The sequence below is a fragment of the Monodon monoceros genome, unplaced genomic scaffold (assembly GCF_005190385.1).
Source record: "Monodon monoceros isolate NGI ecotype Baffin Bay Population unplaced genomic scaffold, NGI_Narwhal_1 Super_Scaffold_1, whole genome shotgun sequence".
In the NCBI taxonomy this organism is placed as follows: domain Eukaryota; kingdom Metazoa; phylum Chordata; class Mammalia; order Artiodactyla; family Monodontidae; genus Monodon; species Monodon monoceros.
Genome location: NW_021703765.1, coordinates 70,552,174 through 70,576,774, shown reverse-complemented (window position 1 = coordinate 70,576,774; position 24,601 = coordinate 70,552,174). Strand labels below are relative to the sequence as shown.

General features: G+C 48.4%; 1 protein-coding gene across 2 annotated transcripts; it reads left to right on the top strand.

The window, feature by feature from the left end:
• The first annotated feature begins 1,510 nt into the window (after positions 1–1,510).
• MLEC (malectin) lies at positions 1,511–24,052 on the top strand. 2 transcript variants are annotated; one of them, XM_029227311.1, is made up of 5 exons: positions 1,511–1,534; positions 16,112–16,290; positions 17,003–17,179; positions 17,286–17,343; positions 18,519–24,052. In XM_029227311.1, the coding sequence occupies exons 2-5, from the start codon at positions 16,126–16,128 to the stop codon at positions 18,746–18,748; spliced, it is 630 nt and encodes a 209-aa protein (XP_029083144.1). In that variant the 5' UTR covers positions 1,511–1,534; positions 16,112–16,125; the 3' UTR covers positions 18,749–24,052. The 2 variants fall into 2 exon arrangements, with proteins under 2 accessions (XP_029083144.1, XP_029083135.1); XM_029227302.1 differs by lacking the exon at positions 1,511–1,534 and adding an exon at positions 9,926–10,326.
• The last annotated feature ends 549 nt before the right edge of the window (positions 24,053–24,601 follow it).

Sequence of the window (24,601 nt, the reverse complement as noted above, 5' to 3'; positions counted from 1 at the left end):
GAGCAGAGATGAGGCTGGTCAGAGAGGCAAGGCCTGACCCCACCGCAGACCTTGGAGGGTAGAGCGGCTCAGGTGGGACTTCTTTTTTTTGTGTGTGTTTTATTTTATTTTATTTTATTTTTTTTGTGGTATGCGGGCCTCTCACTGTTGTGGCCTCTCCCGTTGCGGGGCACAGGCTCCGGACATGCAGGCCCAGCGGCCATGGCTCACGGGCCCAGCTGCTCCGCGGCATGTGGGATCTTCCTGGACTGGGGCACGAACCCATGTCCCCTGCATCGGCAGGTGGACTCTCAACCACTGCACCACCAGGGAAGCCGTGTATTTTATTTTATTTATTTTTTATACAGCAGGTTTTTTTTTTTTTTAACCTTTATTTATTTATTTGTGGCTGCATTGGGTCTTTGTTGCTGCACACGGGCTTTCTCTAGTTGCGGCGAGCGGGGACTACTCTCCGTTGCAGTGCGCGGGCTTCTCATTGCGGTGGCTTTTCCTGTTGCGGAGCACGGGCTCTAGGCGTGCAGGCTTCAGTAGTTGTGGCACGCAGACTCAGTAGTTGTGGCTTGCGGGCTCCAGAGCTCAGGCTCAGCAGTGTTGACGCACGGGCTTAGTTGCTCCGCAGCATGTGGGATCTTCCCAGACCAGGGCTCGAATCCGTGTCCCCTGCATTGGCAGGCAGATTCTTAACCACTGCGCCAACAGGGAAGTCCCAGGTATCAAGGTTTTTTAAAAAACGGGCCTGAATAGGGACTTCCCTGGTAGTTCAGTGGTTAGGACTCCATGCTTCCACTGCAGGGGGCATGGGTTTGATCCCTGGTTGGGGAACTAAGATCCTGGATCCCACATGCCACGTGGCATGGCCACAAACAAACAAAAATGGGTCTGAATAAATGACAGTGTCTAGAGATGTGCACTCCAGTGGAACAAAAAAACATAAAGAAACACAAGGGAATTATTCCTATAAAAATCTGAATAGCGACCTCCCTGGCAGCTCAGTGGTTAAGTCTCTGCGCTTCCAATAGCAGGGGCGTGGGTTCGATTCCCTGGTCAGGGAACTAAGATCCCACATGCCTGTGCAGCCAAAAAAAAACCAAAAAACAAAAAGTCTGAACAGTGGTTCCTTTTAGGGAGAGAGAGGGAGAGGGCTGGGATTGGGATGGGGCACAGAGAGGGGAGTTTCTGGGGAGTCTGGCAAAGTTCTATTTTTTTTTGGCCACACCATGCGGCTTGTGGAAGGCTTGTGGGATCTTAGTTCCCCAACTAGGGATTGCACCGAGGGCCATGGCAATGAAAACACCAAGTCCTAACCACTGGACTGCCAGGGAACTCCCAAAGTTCTATTTATTGATCCATGTGGTAGTTACAAGGGTGTTTGCCTCTCACTAAGTTGTACATTTATTCTGTATGTTTTTCTGTTTGTCTTATTTTGCAATAAAAAGGGGTTTTTTTATTGTTTTTTTTTTTAAAGTGTGAACTCAGGAGTCAGCCACCTGGTTTCAAATCTCAGCTCTGCCACTTATAAGCTATGTCGTCTTGGGTGAGTTATAAGACCCTCTGGGCCTCAGTTTCCTCATCTGCAAAATGGAGATGAGGTTACAGGGTTCTTTTGAAAACGAAACAAGCTAGTATACTTGAAGCCCTTGGAATGGTGCCTGGCATGTAGTAATCCTGATACAGGTTTTTGCTATTTTTATGATTATTGCATTGTTATTCCCTATTTCCCTATCCCTTCTCCCATGTGTCTTCATGCCTCCGTGATCCCCTCTCAAGGAAAGGGGAAGGGAGAGCCAGCCTTGGCATTCTTTAATAACTGTGGCTGAACCTCTCATTGACAGTGACAAGATAATCACAGCTTAAGTCTGGGACCTGGCTCTATGACCAGGGAGTGATGATCTGCACAGTATGGTCCTGCAAAGAGGCCCTGATGCTGTTGGCTGTGCCTGTGGCTTAGGCTGCAGGGCCAGAATGTCCCTTCACCCCTCTGGAGGTGCCTGCCACCTGCTCCAATGATCTTACTGATGTCTGTCTTTCCTCGAAAGAGGACAAAGGGGCTGAGTTTCATGATCAAGGGATGGGCTTTGGTGGTAACATGAACTTGATTTCTAACCCATCTCTGCCACTTAGAGAAGTTAAGGGATATAGGTATTAAGGGAGTCCCTCTTCTTCTTTGAGCCTTGTTATCCATTATTAATGATAATAATTGCACATACCTGGGGGGCTGTGGAGAAATAATCCATGCATAATGCTTAATAGAAGGCCTGGCTCAGGGCCTTCACACATGCTGTTCCCTCTGCCTGGAATGCTTTTCCCTGCATTCATTGAGTAGCTGTTGGATCTTCCTCATTTCTTGGGGCTGGGCTTGAATGTTTCCTTGGCTTCCCTATTGAAGGAAGGAAGGAAGCCACTGCCACATCTCATTTATATTCTTTAGAGCATATATGTAATTTCTGGCCTAATACATTTATTATATTACTTTTTTTTTAATCGTTTGATGCCCCCTGCCTTTCACTGGAATGTAAGTTCCATGTTGGCAGAGACCACATCTACCTTGTTCACTGCAGTATCTCCAGTGTCTAGTAGGTACTCAGCAATTATTTACTGAACAAATGAACAAAATCCACAAAAAGCCTGGGGGTGCAGAGGGTGGCAGCCATCTGTGACCACTGCCGTCGGGTGCAGGAAGGGCTCCAGGCCCCATTCCTGGTGGCTTCCTGACCTCAGGTCTCACTCTGTTGGATCTTTGGGGACCATGTCTTTGTGTTACAGGGGTCTCAAAGTCACAGGCAGTGCCATGGAACCAGAAAACAGACAAAGGATTGGGAGTTGGGCAGACCTAGATGCTAGTCTTTGATGATCAATCATTAACAATCTCTGGGACCTTAAGTCAGTTGCTGAAGCTTTAGTTTTCTCAACTGTAATACCATCCAGTATGGTAGCCACTCACCACATGTGGCTATTTAAATTTAAGTGAATTCAAATTCAGTAAAAATTTAGTTCCCTGGTCGTACCAGCCACATCTCACAAGTTCAATAGCCACGTGTGGCAGGTGGCTGCTGTACTAGATGTGCAGATATGGCACATTTCCATCATGGTGGAAAGTTCAAGTCTAAAGGGACAGCTGACAAGTAACCTGGCGTGCAAGCACTGGCTATTGTATTTCTTCTTGCTTCCCTAATTTGCCCAGGTCAAGGGGAGAGAATGGAAAGGATACAGCAGCTGCTTTATTTATTTATGTGGTGTTGTTGGGTATGTGTTAAGTCCCTTTCATTTATCATCTCACTCCATCTATACAACCACCCTATTTTACAGATGAGGAAACTGGGGTTCAGAGAGGGGTTGTGACTTGCCAAGACTGTCCCTGGTGTTCCTGACTCCAAAAAATTGTGTCCTTATCGTAAGAGTCTGGGAGATAATAAGAACAGCTAATATATAGGGAGTGCTGACGATGGCTGTGTAAGTTACTCTTGGAAATTTGCTTTTATATAATCCTCATCCCAACCCTGGGCAGCTGAGGGTTCTCACCACCTCATTTACAGGTGAGGAAACCGAAATGCAGAAAGGAAGTGACTTGCCCAAGGCCACCCAGATGGGAAGGCATTTGTTTTTTTTCTGTCCTTGTCCCAGGCAACTTTCCTGTGATTCATATCCTCCTGGGGGAAGCGAAGAATAGCCAAGTCCATTCTCCCTCCCATGACATTGGAGACCCAGCCAGGTTTCTCTTGGTTCAAGTTGCCTACTTGGGGCAGGACCAGGAGACACCGTGGGCTGGTTCCCTGACTCTTTGGGTGGTTCTGGTCCCCCTGCTATCTAACTACTAGAGGCCCTAGGCATGGAAACTTGGCTTTGGGACCAGACCTACCCACCTCCAAGACCAAGGGCTGGCAGGGCGAGCTGAGCAGAAGGCAGGGCTGGCCCCCACCCCTTCTCTGTGTTTACCTTTTGAACTTTTATAGTGAGCTTATCTTTAAAGGGGAAAAATATTCCATAAACTTAAAATAGGCAAGACTTAATTAATAGCATGATTTGTTCTTCTGATCCTTATCTATATAGGAAGAAACTCCCCTTTTCAGTTTTGTGGGTCAAGGTGAAATTGCCCCTGGGGGCTTCCAAACAGCTCCTCCATTTTCTACTTTTGAACTGTGGGACCCTTTGGCTTTTCCCTCCCTGGTGTGGAAAGGTTTTTCCCAACTCCTTAGCCTGAGGATTTCACCAAGGCCTTTTCTATTTACCAAACTACCAGTGTCACATGTTATAATTATTTCTTCTTAAATGATTCACAGCTACTATGCATTGAAGACCTACTCCATTAAGGGCTCCTAACACCCTTACATGGTGGATCTTATTTCCATTTTACAGATGAGGAAACAGGCCCAAAGAGGAGAAATGACTTTCCCAAGGCTGCATAGCTCTAAGAAGTTGAGCTAGGCTTTGAATCAAGGGGTCCATGCCTCCATAAACCCATGACTAATATTTATTGAGTACTTAGCTCTGGGCTCAAGGGTCCCATGATGCTAGCTTCTAAAACATGTCCTTATTTTCCTTGTTTAAAACATGTCCTTTTACTTCTTACAGTCCTACGTGGCATGTATAATTATTCTCTCCATTTCACAGATGAGGAAACTGAGGCTCAGAGAGGTGAATTCATTTACCCAAAGTCACACAGCAATTAATGGTGGAGCTGTGATTTGCACCAATCTGTGTCTGATAGGTAGCCTGGCTCAGAGGAAAAGGAGTAGATTAGAAGCCAAAAAAGCCACAGCTTTTGCCTCTTCATTGTGTGGGCAATTCACCTAACCCTTCTGAACTTCGTTTTCTTATCTGCAAAATGGGGACATTCTATTTTCCCAACTTCTTGAGGTGAGAATCAAATGGCTGGGAAACAATGGTTCTTGAGAACCTGCTCTCTCAGGGCCTGAGTTTATGCCTTATGCCAGTTTTGGATGGAATTATGGTGAATTTTATCTTTGTAAAATTCTCTTCTGAGTTTTCCACAAAACATGTATCTTTCTTCCACAAACAGAGAAAAATAATTTAGGTACATTTTTAAACCATCTCATTTAATCCTTGCAACAACTATGAGATGGATGATCTTATTTGCACTTTAGGAGAGAAGTGATTAGAGAGAAAAGGAGTGACAGAGCTGGGGAGCCACTAAGAAAGAACCTGAACCCAGTTCTGTCTGACCCTCAAATCTCCATTCCTGTCACTCCATGGAGGCAGATCCTCCACCCTGAGAAGGTTCTGGAGGGTTTGAAGTAGAGTTTTTTTAGATGGACTTTATATTTTAGAGCAGTTTTAGGTTCACAGCAAAGCTGAGTAGAAAGCATGAATACATAGAGTTCCCATATTACCACGTCCCCACTCCCCCGACCCATACACCACTGTCCCGCCATCAACATCCCCACCAGAGTGGTACATTTGCTACAATTGATGAACCTACATTGACATGCCATTATCACCCAAAGTCCAGTTTATACTAAGGTTCACTCCTAGTGTTGTACATTCTACGGCTTTGGACAAAAGTATAATGACATGTATCCACCACTATAATATCACACAGAGTAGTTTCGCTGCCCTAGAAATTCTCTGTGCTCTACCTATTCATCCCCTCACCCCCTGAAATGACCCCTGGCAACCGCTGATCTTAGTGTCTCCATAGTTTTGCTGCATATAGTTGGCATCATACAGTATGTAGCCTTTTCAGATGGGCTTCTTTCACTTAGTATTATGCTTTTAAGATTCTTCCTTGTCTTTTCATGGTTTGATAGCTTATTTCTTTTTTAGCACTGAATAATATTAGACTATCCCATTGTCTGGATGTACCATCGTGTATTTATCCATTCACCTACTGAAGCGCATCTTGGTTGCCTCCTAGTTTTGGCAGTTATGAACAAAGCTGCTGTCAACATCCGTGTGCAGGTTTTTGTGTGGACGTGGGTATTCACTTCCTTTGGATAAATACACAGGAGTTTGATTGCTGGATCTCGTGGTAAGAGTATGTTGAGCTTAGTAAGAAGCTGCCAGACTGTTTTCCAAAGTGGCTGACCATTCCCACCAGCAATGAATGAGAGTTTCTGCTCCTCTGAAGACTTGAAGTAATTTTTGGAGAAAACCAGCCCCAGCTGAAGGAGGTGGGGATGCAGCCACTCTGACGGTCCTTGGGCTCTCAAATGGGGCTGACCTTCCACAGCAGGCAGGAGACACTGGAGGCTGGAGAGAAATGGCCTGGGCCCAGTACCACCAGGGAACTGACACCCTTGCTTTCCTAGAGCTCACACTCCCTGCTGTGTGGACAGCCAGCCTTGAGAGCAGGCCTGGGGCTATTTGGGGACTCCTCTAGGTCAGTGACTTTGTTTTTTTTGGCCACACCACGTGATCTTAGTTCCCTGACCAGAGATCAAACCCATGCCCCTTGCAGTGGAAGCACGGAGTCCTAACCACTGGACTGCCAGGGAATTCCCTAGGTCAGGGACTTTGGATGTAATCCTGCCTTGGGGTCAGGACCTCCAGTCTGGCTTGGCAGCTGCAACCCTAATCCTTTTGTCTCCTGCCCCCACTGCCATCCCAGCCCCGAGTCCCACTCCTGATAACCCTTCAGCTGCTAGAAACTTGACTCCCTCCGCCCCAGTCAAGTCGCCTTGACCCCAGGAGACTGCCCCTGAGCCAGAATCTCTCAGATGAGACCTCATTCTGTAGCAACCAACTTCTGCTTGCAGGAGCAACGCCCATCATTTGAAAACTGCCGGCCCCTATCCCTGTGGGCTTGTTTCTTCTGTTATATACATGGGGACAGTAGGCTATGGGGCTTTCAAACACTGTAAGAATCTCATGAGATAAGAGAAAGAGCTTGAATTGAAGGGCCCAATTCTTCTATTAGGAAATACCCTGTTAAATGGTACCACCAATTTCACCTGCCCCAGGGTGAGGGGGTGCTGCCTACAGAAAACATTGTCACCCTCAAGGGGCACAGAGTCTTTCAGCAGAAAGGAGTTTGAGGAGGCTGCAACCTCAGTGATTATACTTATCATGAGCTCTGGGCATTCCTAAAAAAGCCTAACTCTGGCAGTCTGTCACAGTGCAGGTGGGGTTACATTGCAGAAAGCAAAAACTCAGGGATCCTTTCATTCCAGGATAACGATTGGTTGAGTGCTTGGCTTGTGCCAGCCACTATTCTAATGTCTATTCTATTCTAATGTACATCGCCTTCTCCCCTCCCTCCTCCACCCACCCCCTTCTCTTCCTCTTCTTCCCTCTTCTTTTTGGTAACAGTTTTATTTAGATATAATTCACATACCATGCAATTCATCCATTTAACATGTACAAATCAGTGGTTTTTAGTATATTCACAGAATTGTGCAATCATACCATAATTGATTTTAGATATTTTCATTACCCCAAAAGGACACCCTATACCCTTTAGTTATCACGCCCCAATCTCCCTGCTTCCCCAGCCCCAGACAAACCCTAAGCTACTTTCTGTCTCTATAGATTTGCCTATTCTGGACATTTTATATAAATGCAATAATAGACTTTGTGGCCTTTTTTTTTTCTGGCTTCTTTCACTCAGTACAATGTTTTCAAGGTTCATCCATGTTGTAGTCTGTAGCAGTACTTTGTTACTTTTTCTGGCTGAATAGTCTATTGTATAGATATACCACATTTTAAAAACCCATTCATTAGTTGATGGGCATCTGGGTTACTTCTACTTTTTGGCCATTATGAATAATGCTGCTATGAACATTCATGTACAAGTGTCTGTGTGAACATATGTTTTCATTTCTCTTGGGTGAAATGGAGTGAAATTGCTGAGTCAAATGGTTGCATTACCTTCTCTAATTCTCACATCTACCCTTTGAAGTAGAAACTATTATTATGTCACAGTTGAGGAAACTTGAAACTCAGAGAGGTTGCCCAAGACCACATGGTGAGCGAATGGTGAAGCAGGGTTTGGAACCCAGGAAGTCTAACTCAGATCCCATGCTCATCCCGCCTCCAGGGTATCAGAACTTTTGTTTTACCTAAGAGGTAGCCTAATCGACAAGCATCTGAACCTCAAAAGTGGGGCCAGGCCCCTCGGTACAAGGATAGCCCAGCAAGGCATGGACTCTGAAGGGCCTAGTTTGGGGGAGGGGGGCTAGCCAGTTATCTTGTTTACCTCCTGGGGTGACCAAGGATCTAGGAGACTGGGAGAAGGCTTAAGGTTAGGGTTTCTGGGTCCTTTTCAAAAGTTTAATCGTTTCTGTGATAGTTTCTCCTAGACTAGACTGCCTTGAGGATAAACATGAGCTCCTGGAAGCAGTGTAGTAAATGGCCAGAACATAGGCTTTACAGGAGGGAGGAAGTCTCCATCACCTCTTTGTGCCTGTGTTCCCCCATTTGCACCACGCCCCTGCACTGAGGGCTCTTCAAGCTGTGACTTGTCAGGTTCCTCCAAAGATGACAGGTTTCAGAGGAAAGTAGGATTCGACACTCTAGGGCAGGGCCCCAAAGAGGCCTTGGGAGGGGAAACAAGTCTGTGGGAGGAAGCAAGTCCAGATTCTTGCAAAACGGGGAAAAAAGTGGAACCAGTAGAGGATACTACAAAAATTGTCTCTGTGGGAATCTGCTCTTGGGGTCTGGGGAAGGAATTCAGGTGCATTTAAATTCTCCACCTATACTCCTTTTCCGTACCTCACTTTGTTCCTTTATAGCATTCCTCACTGTTCTAACTAAATAATTGAGTCAGGACTGTGATTCTCATGCGAGATCCTGGGTGTAGTTTTGTTCATTGCTGCCCAAAACTAATTGCCTGCCAGGTAGTAGGCAGGGTTGTCAGATAAAATGCAAAAAAGCCCAGTTAGATTTGAATTTTAGACAAGCAATAAATTATTTTTAGTATGAGTATGTCCCACTTATTTGAAATTCAAATTTAACTGGGCTTCCTGTATTTTATCTGCTAAATCTGACAACCCTAGTAGTAGGGTCTTGATAAATAATGTGGAACAAATGGATAAATGGAGTTTTGCCTTGGCTCCGCCCTAAACTTGCGGCCTCAGTTTCTCTGAGAAGTGGGAGTTCGGGCAGCGACCACAGCGCAGGGATCGCCAAGGCAGGAGAGCGCTGGGTGAACTGCCAAAGAGCAGGGAGGAAGCTAGGGTCATGCCTGTACCGGACAGCCTGGACCTCCATACTGGGTACCTCCAAGTCCTTGCCGGAGCCGGCGAAGCCCCAGCCCCTCCCCTCCAAAGCTGGGGCCTGCCCGAGGCTGTCGCCATGGAGATACGGGTAGCCTGGAGCCCCTCCCCCCAAGCCACGCGTTTCCGCTGCGTTGGAGCCTTCTGATTGGGCGGCCGTCTGGACGCTACCACCAGCCCCGAGCCCGCTAAGGGGTGGGGGCGGGATCTTGTCTTCGTGAGAACCTTGCCCTGAAAACCTGTGCCTGTGGCCTTTCTAGAGGAGGATGGGTTCTCTTCTCACGCGGGGAGAAAGGCCGAGTCTCAGGTCGGAAGAGTGATCATTGCTTCTCCTACTAGAGCGTATGCTCATGCTTCTCCCTGAGAAAGAAAGGGGGCGGGAAAGTCGGCAGCGCCCCCTCGGGAGCCTATTCGGTCCCCAAAACCTGGAACACCGGAAGTGCTGGCGACGTGTCAGTGCGCCCTATTCTAAACCTTCCCCGCTAGGCCCCCTTTCCTATTAAGCTGTGGGATTCCGGGGCCGCCTGGGCGCTTCCACCCCGCCACTTCCGCATTGAACCGCCGCTTCAACCCAACTCTGCGCGCGCTCCCTCTCGTGTCTTGAGGGTTGGGCCAGCTCCTGGGAGTAGCCACGCCTTTTCCCGCGCCTGGCAGGCAATGGGCGGGCGCCTCCCGGCGGGGTGGTGGGTAGTTAATGAGGGCCGGGTGCTGATTGGCTGCAGGGTCGTGGCCGGGGCTGGGAGGTGGGGTAGGTTGTTCCTGAGGTGGGAGGTGGCACCCGTGGCTGAGAAGTAGGCCTGAGAGCGACATGTCTCCGGCGGCTGAGGCACAGCGGCCCGTAGCGCTGTTTTTCTGAGTCCGGGGCGGCCTGGCGGGGCTGAGGACAAGGCTCGGCGGAGGCTGCCCTCCGCTGTGGAGGCCGCCATGCTGGGCGCCCGGGCGGTTGAGGGAGCCGCCGTGGCGCTCCTGCGACTGCTGCTGCTGCTGCTGCTGCTGCTGCCGGCGCTCCGGGGACCGGGGCTCGGCGTGGTGGGCTCGGCTGGGGCCGGGCTGCCCGAGAGCGTGATTTGGGCCGTCAACGCCGGCGGAGACGCGCATGTGGACGTGCACGGCATCCACTTTCGCAAGGACCCTCTGGAAGGTCGGGTGGGCCGAGGTGAGAGCCCCTCGGCTGAGCCGCCGGATCCCGGGCCTGCCGTGCCCGGCGCAGCGCGCCGAGGGCTGCGGGCCCCGAGCCCCTTCCTCGACCCTGGGGCCACGTCTCTGGAGCGAAGTTTCTCTCTACGGTTTCCTCGGGAACCCGATCAGAGCCCAGAGCCTGGCACTGGCTCGAAGCTACCTAGAGCCGTCGAGGCAGAGAGTTGCCGAGAAGTGATATTTGGACCTCGCATCCTGCATTTTCTTAACCCCTCACCTCCACCCAAGCTAGGAAAGTAAAGACGAGGGCGGCCTATTGCCACCTTGAGGCCTCACGGGTTTTTCGGTTATCGCTGTCCCTGACCCGGAGGTTCTGCTCGCCTTTCAAGTCAGTTTCTGGTATATTCCTGCCGACCCAGAAGTGGGCCGCTTTCTTTACCCTCTCTGCAGGAGCGGGGCTTGATTCTTAGCCAGAATGGAAAGGAGTCTTCGAAGAGGATGGGCCAGGAAAGTTTGATTGTAGCCTCCTCCCCCAACCCCCTTTGGAGCGGGGCATGTGTGTGCATAAAAGTAGAAGCTGCAGGCCCTTTCCAGAAGGCGGTTATGTCGAAACCATACTGCACAGGGGCCTGGTGGTGTGTCAGCTGGGTCAGCCAGCGTAAGGTCTGAATTTTCCGTCTGCGAGTGCGGAGAACCTACCCTAAGTGGTCCTGAGAGGTGTGATTCCAGCTTATGGGAAAAATGATTTTGACTTAATTGATTGAGCAACAGTAGTTTTGACAGAGCTGCACAGCTCTCAAAGTTAGTGTAAGAACTGCCATGGGAGCTGGTTAAAAATACAAATTCCAGACCTGTAGATTAAACCCAGGTTTCTGCACCCAGGGCTTCTGATGTAGGACATCTGCAGACCACTCTTTGGGAAAATCTGCTCTAGACTCTGTTTCTTCTGTTAGTAGGATTGGAAAACAGGATTAAGAAGGAAGTTCGTCGCTTCATGTGTTGGAAGGAGATTTATGCCGTATGCTGGGTTCAGAGGCTGCCAGATTGGCAATATGCCATCTTCAGAAAAGTAGGAGACAGACTTTCTCACTCTTTTTTCCACAGTGCCAGATTTGGCTCTTGCCTTTCCTAAAGGGTTTAACTTAGTTCTTCCAACCAAGTCAATTGCAGTGTCCTGGAGTTTGTTATATTGGGGAGTTTATTGCTTCCATACATGTCAGGGTGTTGGGACACAGAGCTGTTTTCTGAAGCACTATGTTTGTCTTCAGTTTAGCTCTGGAATTTATTTAGCCCTGGCATGTAGGTCTCAGTAGCCTGGTGAGTTCAGCTGAGTCAGGGCCCTGGTCTCTAGCAGCTGTAACAGCAGCCAAAGCCAGACTTAATAGCAGGAGGTCATTGCTATCTCCATCCTGGACCCTTCCTCTTTCTTCATGGGTGTGGGCAGGGAGGAAGGAGACCGTTTATGGACTTTGCCTCTAGAGATAGCCATGGTGAGACAGTGTGCAGATGGTTCCTTTCACTTAACAGATACCAGGCTTTACATAGGTTACATTATCCTCTTTGGTCCGTTGTGCAGAGGAGGGAGCTAAGACCACACAGGTTTAGTCCCCAGCTACTCCCCTTATTCAGAAATCCTTGTTTTAATTTGCTGGTGCCAGTGGGTTTGGTTTTTTTCTTTTTGGTCTGGTCAGCACTCAGCCAGGCTCTCTGTCCTTGGGTTATTGGCTCATGGTCGCAGTTCCTTTGGAAGAGTTTATGGTAGCAGGTAAAAGTATGCGACTTACCAAATTACCAAAGCTCATGTGTACTGGAGTCCTGTCTCAGACAGACCCTGCCACTCCATAAAGAGGTTCCCTGCTCCACTCTGGTGGTCCATTTGGGTATGAATTGTAGCAGTATTAAGGCGTGGATGGAGAGTAGAGGGCGGTTGTCGGCTTGTAGGCTGTTGTAGCTTGGACCAGCCAGTTGCAACATTGCACTTAGAGGGCTCCTGAGAGTAGCATTTTGTTGGCTTTAGGTCTGGGGCTGAGAAGTGATTTATCTTCCTCTTTCAGAAGGCAGCGCTCTAGTTTCTTTCTGTGCGAAGGAGTCAGCACCACCAAGGGTGGTGCAGCGGTCCCCTCTGCCTGCCCTTCTCTGGCACTGTTTGGGTAAGGGTTGCCAGGTATTTGGAGACCCTTGCCTCCTGCAGCTACTTATACTAATTGCGGTAGAAGCTGTATGTCTTTCTTTCCCACATGCCTGTGATACTGTTTCCAGCACGCGAGGAAAGTCCGTTTTTATGTTGAATGAATTCAGGTATTTGTTGCCAAGTTAATCCAGATAAGAGTTTGGCCTGCTTTTGAACTTGCTGTTTCTCTATAGCGTCTTTGTAGTTCAGCATTCTCGTAACCGTGAGTGGGCTAGGGCACCCAGTGGCTTTTGCTTTCAAAGGCACTTCATAATGTTTATTGAATTTCATTTCTGCCTTGAGGATAGCTAGTGCTCATAGAAGATGCTAACAGCCTGGGAAAGGCTTTTTTCAACCTGTGTGCTTCAGCAGATGGAGGTACCACTACCGAGAGTGATTCAGAAGCGCTCTGTGTGGGATTTTGGCATGCTCTGCATTCCAGGTTCTTTTTAACTTGCTCTTTCTGGGTTCCTCTTGACTCTATGGTGGAAAAGACCTGGTTATTTGGCTTGAGGGCATTGAACTTGGCTTGGTTTTAGGAGATATTTCCTCTTCATAGAAGGATGCCCGCTAGTCATCTGTATGACCTTGAAGTATTCGCTTTCCCTCTCTTGAGCCTTTGGTTTTCCTTCATAAAACTTGTCATGCTTTTGAAATCAGTGACACGAGTCTGAAAGTTCTCCTGTCCAGAGTAGGTTAAAGTGTCTCTATCTTTTTCTTTGCTCAATGACCTTTTACATGGAATTAAAAGTGGAGCAGAATGTGGCTCTGGAGGGGAAAAAAGCTGGCCAGGGGCCTGAGCCCATCAGATGACTAATTCTGTAGACCTAACGAAGACCCTTTCCTTTTGGCTGGGGAAGGATTTGGCTTTGGAGAGATAAGAGCTTGAAAAGATAGTGTGAGAGAGACACTGCTACTACTTCTGATTTGCTTAAGACCAAGGGATTTGCTTAGAATTCTCTTCCTATACTGCCACATAACGGGCAGACTTTGTTTGCAGGCCCTCCTAGAAGCAGTTCACTGGTAGAGAATTTAGGTAGGTGATACCCCATTTTCCAGGTGAGAAAACACGTAGAGAAGACAACTTGTTCCACATCACATAGTAGGTGGCAGAGCCAGGATTCAAATCCAGGCCCCTCTTACCTTCAAACCTGGGCTGAATTTTTCAAGTGGCCTGCTGACTCCATTGTCTAGAGCTAAAAAGCTGCGGACATAGTGTGGGCCCTTTGGTCCCCCTCCTTTGGTTAACTATCTGAACCATGTCGTACCAGCTGCAGTGGTGTGCTGCATGTGTACACTGTATTTCAGAGAAACTTAGCTGTGAATGCATAAAGGCTGGGGTGGGGGCGGAGAAAAAGTCCTTCTTCCTATTGTCTCTTTTGGGACTTGGGCAAAACTTTGCCTGTGGCAAATCTCCTTGGAAAGCCACTTGGGAAAATATTTAAAGGTAATTCCAAGATTGTTAAGTAGTTTTTTGCTCACATGGCTGAGTTTTCATAGCCGTGGGACTGAGAGTGCCACAGATTACATTACCGTCAGTTTCTCACTTTTTCCATGCTGGAAGGGGGGGAAAATGATTCTCTACACATGCACAACCTTTTCTGTGTCTCTGAAAAGCAAATCTAGTGACTGTTGCAAATTTGTCAGAATCACGGTCTTTGAGGAAGAGGGAGATTCTTAGAACTCAGTTGGAAGAGGACTGGCAATCTTTTAATCTTTACAGGTTTGTGGTCTGAGCCTGGGACAGAGCTGGGGCAGTTGGCAGTACATCCTTTGCAGTGCTACTCAGCCCCCACCTTCCTTGATTTCTTGAGGAGAAATAGGAAGAAAAAAATGTCTGGAGACAAAAGTGCAATGAGTTTCCTGTTCATTGTCTCATCGGTCCATCTGATCTCCTGGCTGCCGTTCACTTACAGGAACTGTTAACACTTCTGTTTATTTTTCCGAGGGCTTGACCTTAGCCATTGGATCTTTTAGTTACTCTTTTACCTCCCTTAGAGATAAAAGGTCCTCTCCCTTGGAGTTTCAGAAGATAAAGCTCCCGGGATGACCGCTCTCAAACGTCACCCAAAGGATCTAGGTGCCAGATGTCATGTGAGATTGGAAGATGGTCTTAAAATCTTAATTCCAAGACTTCTCCTCCAAGGAGGAGGAGAGACTAGGCCCATGTACTGAAATCACTGCTAAGTCTGTGGTTTGGAAAGTATCAATAGATTGATGGAGCCCTGGAAAGCATAGCTAGTCATCTCTGGGGCCGGAGTGTGGAATCTTATATTTGAGGAAAGACCTGGGTATGGTTTGTAACGTGGGGGAAAGAAAAACATGTACAGACCCGTCTCCTACTAAGATTGGGGGCAGGCTGAGGGCAACAGAGGTTTTTGGCTCTTCTAATACCCACCCAAGTAAGAACTTTTTACTATTACTCCACCTTATTCCTTGTCTGTCTGAAATGGGACAGGTGGCTCCCTCTGGACCTGGGCATCTTAGGCCAGAGGTGCCAATAGGACCATGGCACATTTTCTTTCCCTGCTAGGGTGGCTCTGGCCCTGTGGAGAGGAGTGCATGGCTTGACTGCTCTGCAGGCACCTCCTTTGTTACCATTTGTTCGTTCAGCGAATCATATTGAGTGCCTACGTATGTGCCAGGGCCTGTGTCAGGTGCTGGGGATATAGTAGGAGCTTGTTTTCCTTTCGGTTTGTCTGGGGAAAAGTTCAAGAGCCTGCGTGAGGTTGAGTTCTATGAGTCTGTGGGAAGTAAGGTGTTTGGACCCAAAGGAAATTAGAGAACATCACATCCTTTTTTTTTTTTCTCCAGTACGCGGGCCTCTCACTGTTGTGGCCTCTCCTGTTGCGGAGCACAGGCTCCGGATGCGCAGGCTCAGTGGCCATGGTTCACAGGCCCAGCTGCCCCGCGGCATGTGGGATCTTCCCGGACCAGGGCACGAACCCGTGTCCCCTGCGTCGGCAGGCGGACCCTCAAGCACTGCGCCACCAGGGAAGCCCATCACATCCTTTTTTTAATGAACATATTTCTTTTGACCAGCCTTGCAACTTTTTGAATGAAATAATTATAAAAAGCAGCCAGAGCTGGTATCTTAATTTGTAGTAAAGACAATGAAGAATGACTTTCCTAACAGATATCCTGTTTTTTATTTAGACTGAGCTTTTCTGAATGAGAAAAAAACATTCTTTGAACTTAATTGTCTTGCGGTGTTCCTGGCCATCCCCCTGGTTTTATGAGGTTTCACTGAAGCTCTCCCTCACCAGGGAGCCCAGCAGCTGTAGCATAGTGCTTTGTTCTAGTAATGAGTTAGACTTGTTCCCTTCCCATCACTCTGGATATAGTTGGGGAAAAGTCATTTTCACATGCTTTCAAAAAGTTCCGCTATGAGGGTTATGGGAGCTTCTCGGGGTGATTAGTGCTTGGTTTCTTTCATTTTACTCTTCCTTGGTAACGGGTTATCTGATTCTTGCCTTTGTGGCTGGTCTCTTGAGAGCCAGGTGCAATGGGGGTGGCCCCTTCCACTGGGAGGGTTATTAGCATTGCTCTGGAAATGCCTCTGGTGGTTCTGGGGTCTCCACTCTTCTTTTGTGTTCTGCCTCTGACATGGTTTCTCTTTGTCTTTTGTGCCCAGCCTCTGACTATGGCATGAAACTGCCAATTCTGCGTTCCAACCCCGAAGACCAGATCCTGTATCAAACAGAGCGGTACAATGAGGAGACCTTTGGCTACGAAGTGCCCATCAAGGAGGAGGGGGACTATGTACTGGTGTTGAAATTTGCCGAGGTCTACTTTGCACAGTCTCAGCAGAAGGTGAGGCCTGGTCAGGCCCCTGCTTGACCAGTGGGATGTTACCACTTTCGGATAGCCCTCTGCTAAGGGCCAGAGAGTGTGAGACGCGTTCCCAGAAGGGAGGAACAGATGAGCTTTGAGGAAAAGCTGGATTTTTTTTTTTTTTTTTAAAGGCTGTACCATGCGGCCTGCAGGGTCTCAGTTCTGTGACCAGGGATCAAACCCGGGCCATGGCAGTGAAAGCCCAAGATCCTAACCACTAGGCCGCCAGGGAACTCCCAAAGCTGGATTCCTTTTGCCCAGCTGTGTCCCATTACTACACGACTGAACTTGCCTTGGGATTGGTGACAGAAGGCTACGCCAGAATCCTAGTTCTTGGCCACTAATCCTCTTAAGGCCCTCCTGGTTATAGCCTTTCCCTTCTTGGTTGTCAGCACCTTCTTGTTTTTAGCCCTGTTCTTTTCCTGTCCCTCCCTCTGAATTTCCTTCTTTCCATGTTGAGCTTTTTGTTTGTATTCTTTGTTCCCTACGGCCAGTGTGCGACCTTGACAGTGAAGGAACATGGCTTTGATTTAGCTCAGGTAAAGGACTCTAGCCACCCTGGAGTATATCCAGTCCTGTCATTCCTTGAATTACTTTTGAACTTGAAGCCCAGGCAGGTACCTGATGTCCAACTGGGGAAGGGGTGTGAAGCAGGTGGTTTTGACATTGTCTCCTTTTCTCATCTTGGCAGGTATTTGATGTGCGATTGAATGGCCATGTTGTGGTGAAGGACTTGGATATCTTTGATCGCGTTGGACACAGTACAGCTCATGATGAAATCATCCCGATGAGCATCAGAAAGGGGAAGCTGAGTGTCCAGGGGGAGGTGTCCACCTTCACAGGGAAACTCTATATCGAGTTTGTCAAGGTAACGCTCCTACTCTGCCCTCACAGCTGAGGACGAGCTCGAAAGAATGGGTGCAGGGGGGATGTTTGCTGCTGTGTGGGGTTGACCGCTGTTTCCCATTTCCTAGGGATACTATGACAATCCCAAAGTCTGTGCACTCTACATCATGGCTGGGACAGTGGATGGTAAGTTGTGTTTCTGATCTGCTTTTTGACGTGGTCTGAAGGATATGATTGAGGAAGCCCTTGGGGGGATGGTTTAGCTGATCGCTGTTTTGAAAACACTAATACTTAAAGCCAGATTGTGGGGAACCCAGAGTCCGGTGGCCGGGGGTGAAGTGTAGCATGGTGCTAGCTGTAAGCTTCTGAGTAAGATCTGTGTTCATATCTTGCTGCCGCCAATTAATCAGCGGATTGGTTTTGGACAAAATCCTTTAACCCTACTGTAAATTGGGATTAATAATGTTACCCATGGTGTGCCCTGAGCCTTGTAGTCATTTGGAATTGCCTAAAACTCATCCTTATTCTGTTTCTTTGACATCTGTGTCCTGGGGGCAGAAAGAAGAAACAGGCAGAAGGAAGGGTCCTTGAGTGTTTTGGTGTGCTCCAAGAGAGTGCAGCATTGCTGGGCTGCACTGAGCAAAACTTCATCTATTAATGTCTCCCTGTCCTTGGGATCCAGCTTGAGAGTACATCTCTTTCTCAGGGTTGAGGGTCCTGGCTGCCAGCTTTCCCAGGCTGATTTTTGCAGAGAAAGTTTCTGTCTTAGTGACTTTTCTCCCCCATCCCACCTCTGTACCTTTCCCCACCTCATCCTGGATGCACCGAGGCTCGCATCCTTTTTTTTTTTTTTTTCGCATCCTATTGTTTTGACATCCCAGAGGATGTCTTGCCCCCAAACTGATTTGTAGCCAGAGTCCCTCAGGAGGGGACAGAGAACAGAGGGGTAGTGTGTGCTGAGAACCCACAACTCTGTGGATCAGCTTTTCCTTGATTGCTGTGTGAATCAAAAGGGAATGTGGGATTGTAGGAGGGAGGAGGAGAGGTCTGAAAAGGTTAATCTTTGGGTGTCGGGTCATTGTCCTTGTCCAGTCTGGTTCTTTCTGGGCTCTGAAGAAGTAGGACAGGAAGGGGAGATAGTGAACCTCTGTGCTCAGGGCTTTTACTACGTTTTAGTTAAATCTAAAGAAGACAAATGTTTGTGCAGCAACCTGCTCTTCTCTAGGCTGGGAACTGTTTCTGCTCCTTCCTGTGGATCCTGCTTAGGTCACAGGGTCTCTTTACTGTGACTCATTTACTGCCCTTAAGGGCCTCACTTAAATGCCATGGGTCCTACTTAAAAAGTGTTCTTCTTGTGTCAGATGTACCAAAGCTGCAGCCTCATCCAGGACTGGAGAAGAAAGAAGAGGAGGAGGAGGAGGAAGAATACGATGAAGGGTCTAATCTCAAAAGACAGACCAATAAGAACCGGGTGCAGTCGGGCCCCCGCACGCCCAACCCCTATGCCTCGGACAACAGCAGCCTCATGTTTCCCATCCTGGTGGCCTTCGGAGTCTTCATTCCAACCCTCTTCTGCCTCTGCCGATTGTGAGAACAAATCACCATCCTGAACAGGTGGAGGGGTGTGGGAAAGAAACCAAACATGTTGGTTTGGGTTTCTGTATTTTTTACAGTGATTAACAAAAACAAACAAATGAAACACACACACACACACACACAAAATTAAAGGAGATGAAAAGAGGCGGAGTGAGTAGAGAGCAGCCCTCATCCACCACCTGGTCCTAGACCTGCTCCAGTCCTGGTTCTCTCTTTGTGGTGGCCCCCAGCCGTCTCTTTCCTCTCCAGGGTACAGAGGGTAAACTGGATCCTACCTGGTCCAGGGTGTTCGTCCGTAAACACAGTGGAAAGGACTCTGAACTCAGAGCAGACACGGTTCCTTTTTTTAGGTTAGAAATTAACAGCAGGGAAATGTCATCTTCTTACCTGAGAAGACTAGCGCTGGGAGTTGGGTATGTTCTGAAGTTATGTCCAGATAAGTTTTCAGATGTCCTGGGATTCAAAGTGTGTGTGTGTGTGTGTGTGTGTGTGTGTGTGTGTGAAGGTGTACAATTTGTATGATAAAGATGAAAACGGAAGGGGGATTAAAAAGAAGAAAGAAAAGTAGATACTTCCTTACTTGGAAGCCTTTCTGGTTTTAGCCCAATGATGGTTCCACCTTAAGTGTTTGAGCTTTGTCATTGCTTGTCTCCCTGACATGTGCCAGTTAGAGAACTGTCTGGTATCCGAGACGATTAGTTTATATCAGGTCCTCAAGTTGCCTCTGACTTCTTACCACAAACAAATCATTTTGATTTCAGTGCCTGTTGGGGACTTGATTTCCTCTCTCTCTCTCTTTTTTTCTGAACCTGGCTCATTTGAAATCTCTCTCTCAACCATCCTGCTAAGTTATTGCCAAGAAGGGAAGGAGACATAGGGATTTGGGGTTCCCTCTGCTTGACTGTCTTATCCTCTACCACCTCACCTTACTGGTACCTCCCTCCCTGGATCTCTGAGCCAGCAGCCAGGAGGACCTGACCCAGCAGTTCTTTTATTGGCCCCTTTGTAGGGTCTTGCTGCCAGGGGACAGGGATGCTTTCCAGCCTGCAGCAACAGAACACTTGACCTTAAAAGTCTCTTCTGGTCTTTGGATCAGAAAAGGCTTATGTTAGCGTAACTTAAGAGCAACCTCGGAGACTTGAGCCCTACTAAGTGACTGACCACTGTTGAGAGTATCTAGTACCTGATGTTCATTTATTCCCACATCCTTCCATGTCACAGTTCAACCAGTTTTAGTTTAAGCCTAGAGCTGCCCCAAGGAGCCAGACTGATTTTCTGTATCTGGCCCAGTGACGCCTCTCACTGACCTTAATAGCGTGCCCTTTTTGTCCTTTCATTTCCTTGTCCAAGTCTCAGCCAGGTTCTTGATGTGACGGGGCTGAAAGATTGCCAGTCAGCCATAGTCCTGGCAGCTCTGAAGCCACCCTTAGCCTCTAAGTGTTTGTCTTGAATTCCACGGGAAAATTTCTGCAGGAAGTGAGGCTTCCTTGTTCCTCTCCTTTCTGGTCCCTGTCATCCTTTTCCCAGTTAGGGGAGCAATGAGGGAGGACCCAGCCAAGCTACAAGGAATTTTGTGGATGGAAAGCCACAGGATTAGCTTATGCTTGGGCTGGAGCAGCATAGAATCTCAGGCCAGGCTCATCCTTTTACAGTGCGTTTAATTTTGAGTTTGTCTCTTTGGATATGTTTTCCAAGAGCTCCATATATTTGAACTGCTCATTATGTGACCAAATAAGTAGCCCTTGGGCTCATGTTCTGGATTTTGGTTCTTAATGAGTTACTCCAGTCAGCATTTAGTCCTTTGAGAGTCATAGCCCTTTATTTCAGCTGTGACTTAGGCCTCGATACTTGGGTACTGAGTCAGGCAGCTGGACAGCTGCGGCCTGAAGCTATAATCAGAGGAACGCTTCTGGAGTGCTTCATGAAGCTCCTGCGTTACAGGATGATGTTCTGAAGCCTTGGTCCTGGGGACCACCTGCCTGGGGCAGTGGACATCCTGACTATTAATTGGGCTTCTGACAGGGGCTTCAAGTCCCATTCCGTCACAGCTCTCCAAAGCCGTAGGCTACTGCCAGTAGAGTAAACAGGATGCGGGAGGACTTGCTGCCTCCATTTTGCCTTGTTCATTAGTTTGCCTGGGTCTCTCTGAGGAAGGAGGGCTCCCCGCCTCCTCACCTCAACCCTTCCCTTCGGTGACTCAGAGTCTCAGAAGGAAACCCTGGTTCCTGGGGCCATTTCCTAACGGTACTGTAAGCCAAGCAGCTTTGCTTCTGCCTCTGTTTCCAAGCCCACCCTTTCCCCCTGAGCTCAGGGATAGGGACGGGCACTTTCCTCTTTGGTTGTGTCTGAAAGGAAGGAACATCTTTCTGTGGCTCACAGAAACTAAAGGGGAAGTGAGGAAACAGGAAGAAGTATGGGGGGGGCGCTGGGGTAGAGTCCCCTGGAGCCAAGCACACCCAGATCACAGAGCTGCCCAGGGCTGGTTACGGTTGGCTTGTGATGCTGAACTTGAAAGTTTTTTTTTTTTTTTTTTGGCTCTTTCAAGATGATATAGGTACATGAAGTTTGGGTTAAAGGGGTGGGGATGGGGTACTCTTTATTTTTGTTTTTGTATTGTGTATGTCAAGAATCACTCTGTTGTTCATCTTTTGCTTTTTGCACTGTTTGTCCCCACGTCTGTATCCTGAGCTGGTGCTAGGGGCTGAGAGGCTGTGCTGTAGGGGAGTCTGGCTGGGGTTGGGGAGGTGAGAAGTCACACCCATTAGGTGTGGGGAAGGAGAGGCCTGGGCTCTTCTGCTGGATCCACGCTTGTCCTAGGGTTTTAGATCTTCCTGAGCCCAGCTGGCCAAAGCCAAGAGCAGATAGCCAAGGTGAAACTCTTGTTGCCAGAAGTGTGGCTTGGGTTTGGTTTCCGGGTGGACTGGGCAAAGATGTCTGAGGGAGGTGGGCTGAGAGTCTGCAGTGTAGCCCTGATTTGGGTCAGGGACCAACTGGCCTCTAATCAGACTTTTTGGGGGCTTCATTCATTGCTGACGGGAACATCATGCCAGGAAACAATCTTTGGGACCCATGTCCCCTAAACCAGATATGTTTTTCTAAAAAAGCCTCCACTATTGAGGAGAAGCTGCTCAGTGTTTACCTTGCATTCTGGTGACTTGAAAGGTGGTTCTCTTTGTGTCAGTGGTGTCAGACTTGCAGGAGGACCACAGGGCCTGCAGGCCCACCTGTTGGTTTGAGAGTGTGATCTTGTTTTCTTGTTCCCACTGTTTGCCTAAGAGATACTGGCCTGAAATTGGAGGATCACAGTAGAGGTCACTTAGGCTTGGAAGAGATGGGGTGAAGTTTGAGTTAAGTTTACCGCCCCCTTTCTTTGCCTGGGAACTGTTTAATCCAGTTTTAGAATTGTGATTTGACTTCTTTTCTTTTTGGAGAAGCTTCTGTTTTAAGGAATTTCTCTTCCTCCATATCCTGCCTCTGCCCTCTCCTGGGAAGGCCTGGCCATGGCTTCTAGAATCTCAGTTGAACTTCAGAAAACAGCAGCAGTATTTTCCCTTTCCTAGCACTTATATTCCTTTCCCTAGAAATTGGCTCACCTTGGGAAGCACAGGGGGAGAATCAGCAGGTTCTTGACCCTCCCTGGGGATTGGGGAAGGACCCACCCGGTCAGCACAGTGCCTTGTCCTCTCCTGCTCTGAGCCAGGGTGGGCGTTCCCTCTAGATTCAGGTCTGGGCAGGGGGTCTCACAGTCCCTTCCTCCCCCTCCCCTTTGCTGTCTGGCTCTGACCTAATTCAGGTGTCTTCTTGCCTCGAGGAGCCTTAATGGCATCAAGTGGCAACATTAATACTGTCCTCCATGCCTATCCAAAAGGACCTAGAAGAGCAGGTGAGCTTTCCAGAGTGAGAGACGAATAGATGCTCCTGTTTTCAAAAGACAAGTTGGGGAGGGAGGGTAAGCTTTGGACCTCCTTCCACTGTGGCCCCTGGGGAAGGAGCCTGGGGCGAGGCTAAGTGATGGTGCAGAAGCAGAACCAGAAACACCCAGGATCAGTTCAGAAACCAGAGAAGGAATCTGCTTTTCTTCTATGGGAAGATGTAATTAGGGATCAAAGAGCTCTAAGAAAATTGCAAAGAAGCCTTCATGTTCAAGCTTAGGAGAGATCAGAGTAATTTTTCCCTTTCAGTCTGAGCTAGGACTCTTTCTGTATTTATACCTCTCCTGGGGCAAGAGGGCTAGATTTCCTCATTTTGTTACAAGACTAGGTTGGCACCAGTGGGTCCGCTTCCCAGCGAGGGCGGTTTCTTCCCTGTACATGGGTGGCTTGCTGCCGCTGGCTTGTCCTTGCCCAGCTGCCTTTGGCAAGCTGGCTGTAGGCTGCCAAATCATTTGGATAAGGGCAGATGATTTGGGGCCTGGCTGGGTTGGCAGGAAAAGAGCAGGATGGATCTCTTGGGACGGGTTCTCCCCTCCCCACACCCCAGGAGTATAAAAACAAGGAGCCAGGATTGTGCTGGCAGCCTGGGAAATAGTAGTGCCTGCTGGAGTTGGCACAGAGGGCCCTGGCACCTCTCGCATCCAGGCAGTCTTGTGAGAGGGGAGCACGTAGCACCAGGAAAAGCAGAACTCCATTCTCACCTCTATTCTGAGCTTCGGGGCTTTATTTCAGTACGAGGAAAAACAACAACAATCTGAAGTGCGCTTTCCGTCCTTTCAAAGGACAACTGTCGGGAAAGGAGGGCTGAGTTGCCAGGTGGGAGGGGAGAGTTGGCAGGGAGAGGCATTATGGCAGAACCAGGAATGAGACATCCTTGACTCCTGTCTTCCCTGGTGTGTCATGATCCAGGGAATGAAGAGAAATTTGACCCTGGATTAGTTCTTTCCTTGGATTTTCCTTCCACCAAATTCTCCCACGCTTGGACCAGCTGCCCATTCAGAGCTCAGGGCAGCCTCTTCAACCACTACTGGCCTAACCTGGCTCGTCAGGAAACCAACCCCACCCCTCTAGATCGGGCCTGGCTGCTCTATTCTGTACCCAAGTACTGGACGATAGTGTCAAGTTCTTAGTAGCCCCTGTAGCTCCTACTCTAGATTCCCATCCGCTTCCTGCAGAGGCCAAACCTACTCTCTGTCTGTAGCCACAACACGCATTTCCAGCGACACAGTGAGATGTGATTGAGGGGCTTTGAACCTGGCTGGCCCGGGAAAGCTGTAGGGGTGGATAGAGCTCTTTCCTTCTGGGCTGTCTCCATCTGTCCCTACCCCTTCCATGCCCCACCCTACTCCCACCAAAAAGTAAAAAAATCAGGATGTTTTTCACTGTCCATTGCTTTGTGTTTTAATAAACAATTTGCAGTGACACTCTGTGTTGGGATTGAGTTTGAACTTGATTGCAAAGAAGTGACGTGATGGGGTGGGAAGAGGGAAACCCAGGGGTTCTCTTGGCTGCTAAGGGTTCTTGCGTGATGAGTCTGGGAGCTTTCTTTTCTTTTCACCAGGATGTTTGGTTAAGGGAACGGAGTTTTGTTAAATGCTGCCTGGCCATTTCAACCAGCAGCTCATTCAAGGAAAAATAAACAGTTGTTATGTTTCCACTTTCACTGGAACACCAGGCCATGACACTTTCACTTCCAAGGCACACTGAGCCTGCTGCCTCCCCTCCTGTTTTCCCCTCAGCTTCCACGATAGCCTGTGGACAGACTAAGCCATGGGATGGTTTTCTCTGCTTTTTCCTTTTCTGATGTGTTGTCAGTGTTGACAAGGGAAGGGGCAGAAAGAGCAGGAAGGATTTTTTTTTTCCTATAATTTATCCATCATGTTTTATAGCTGAGGAACATGAAGCTCAAAAAACTT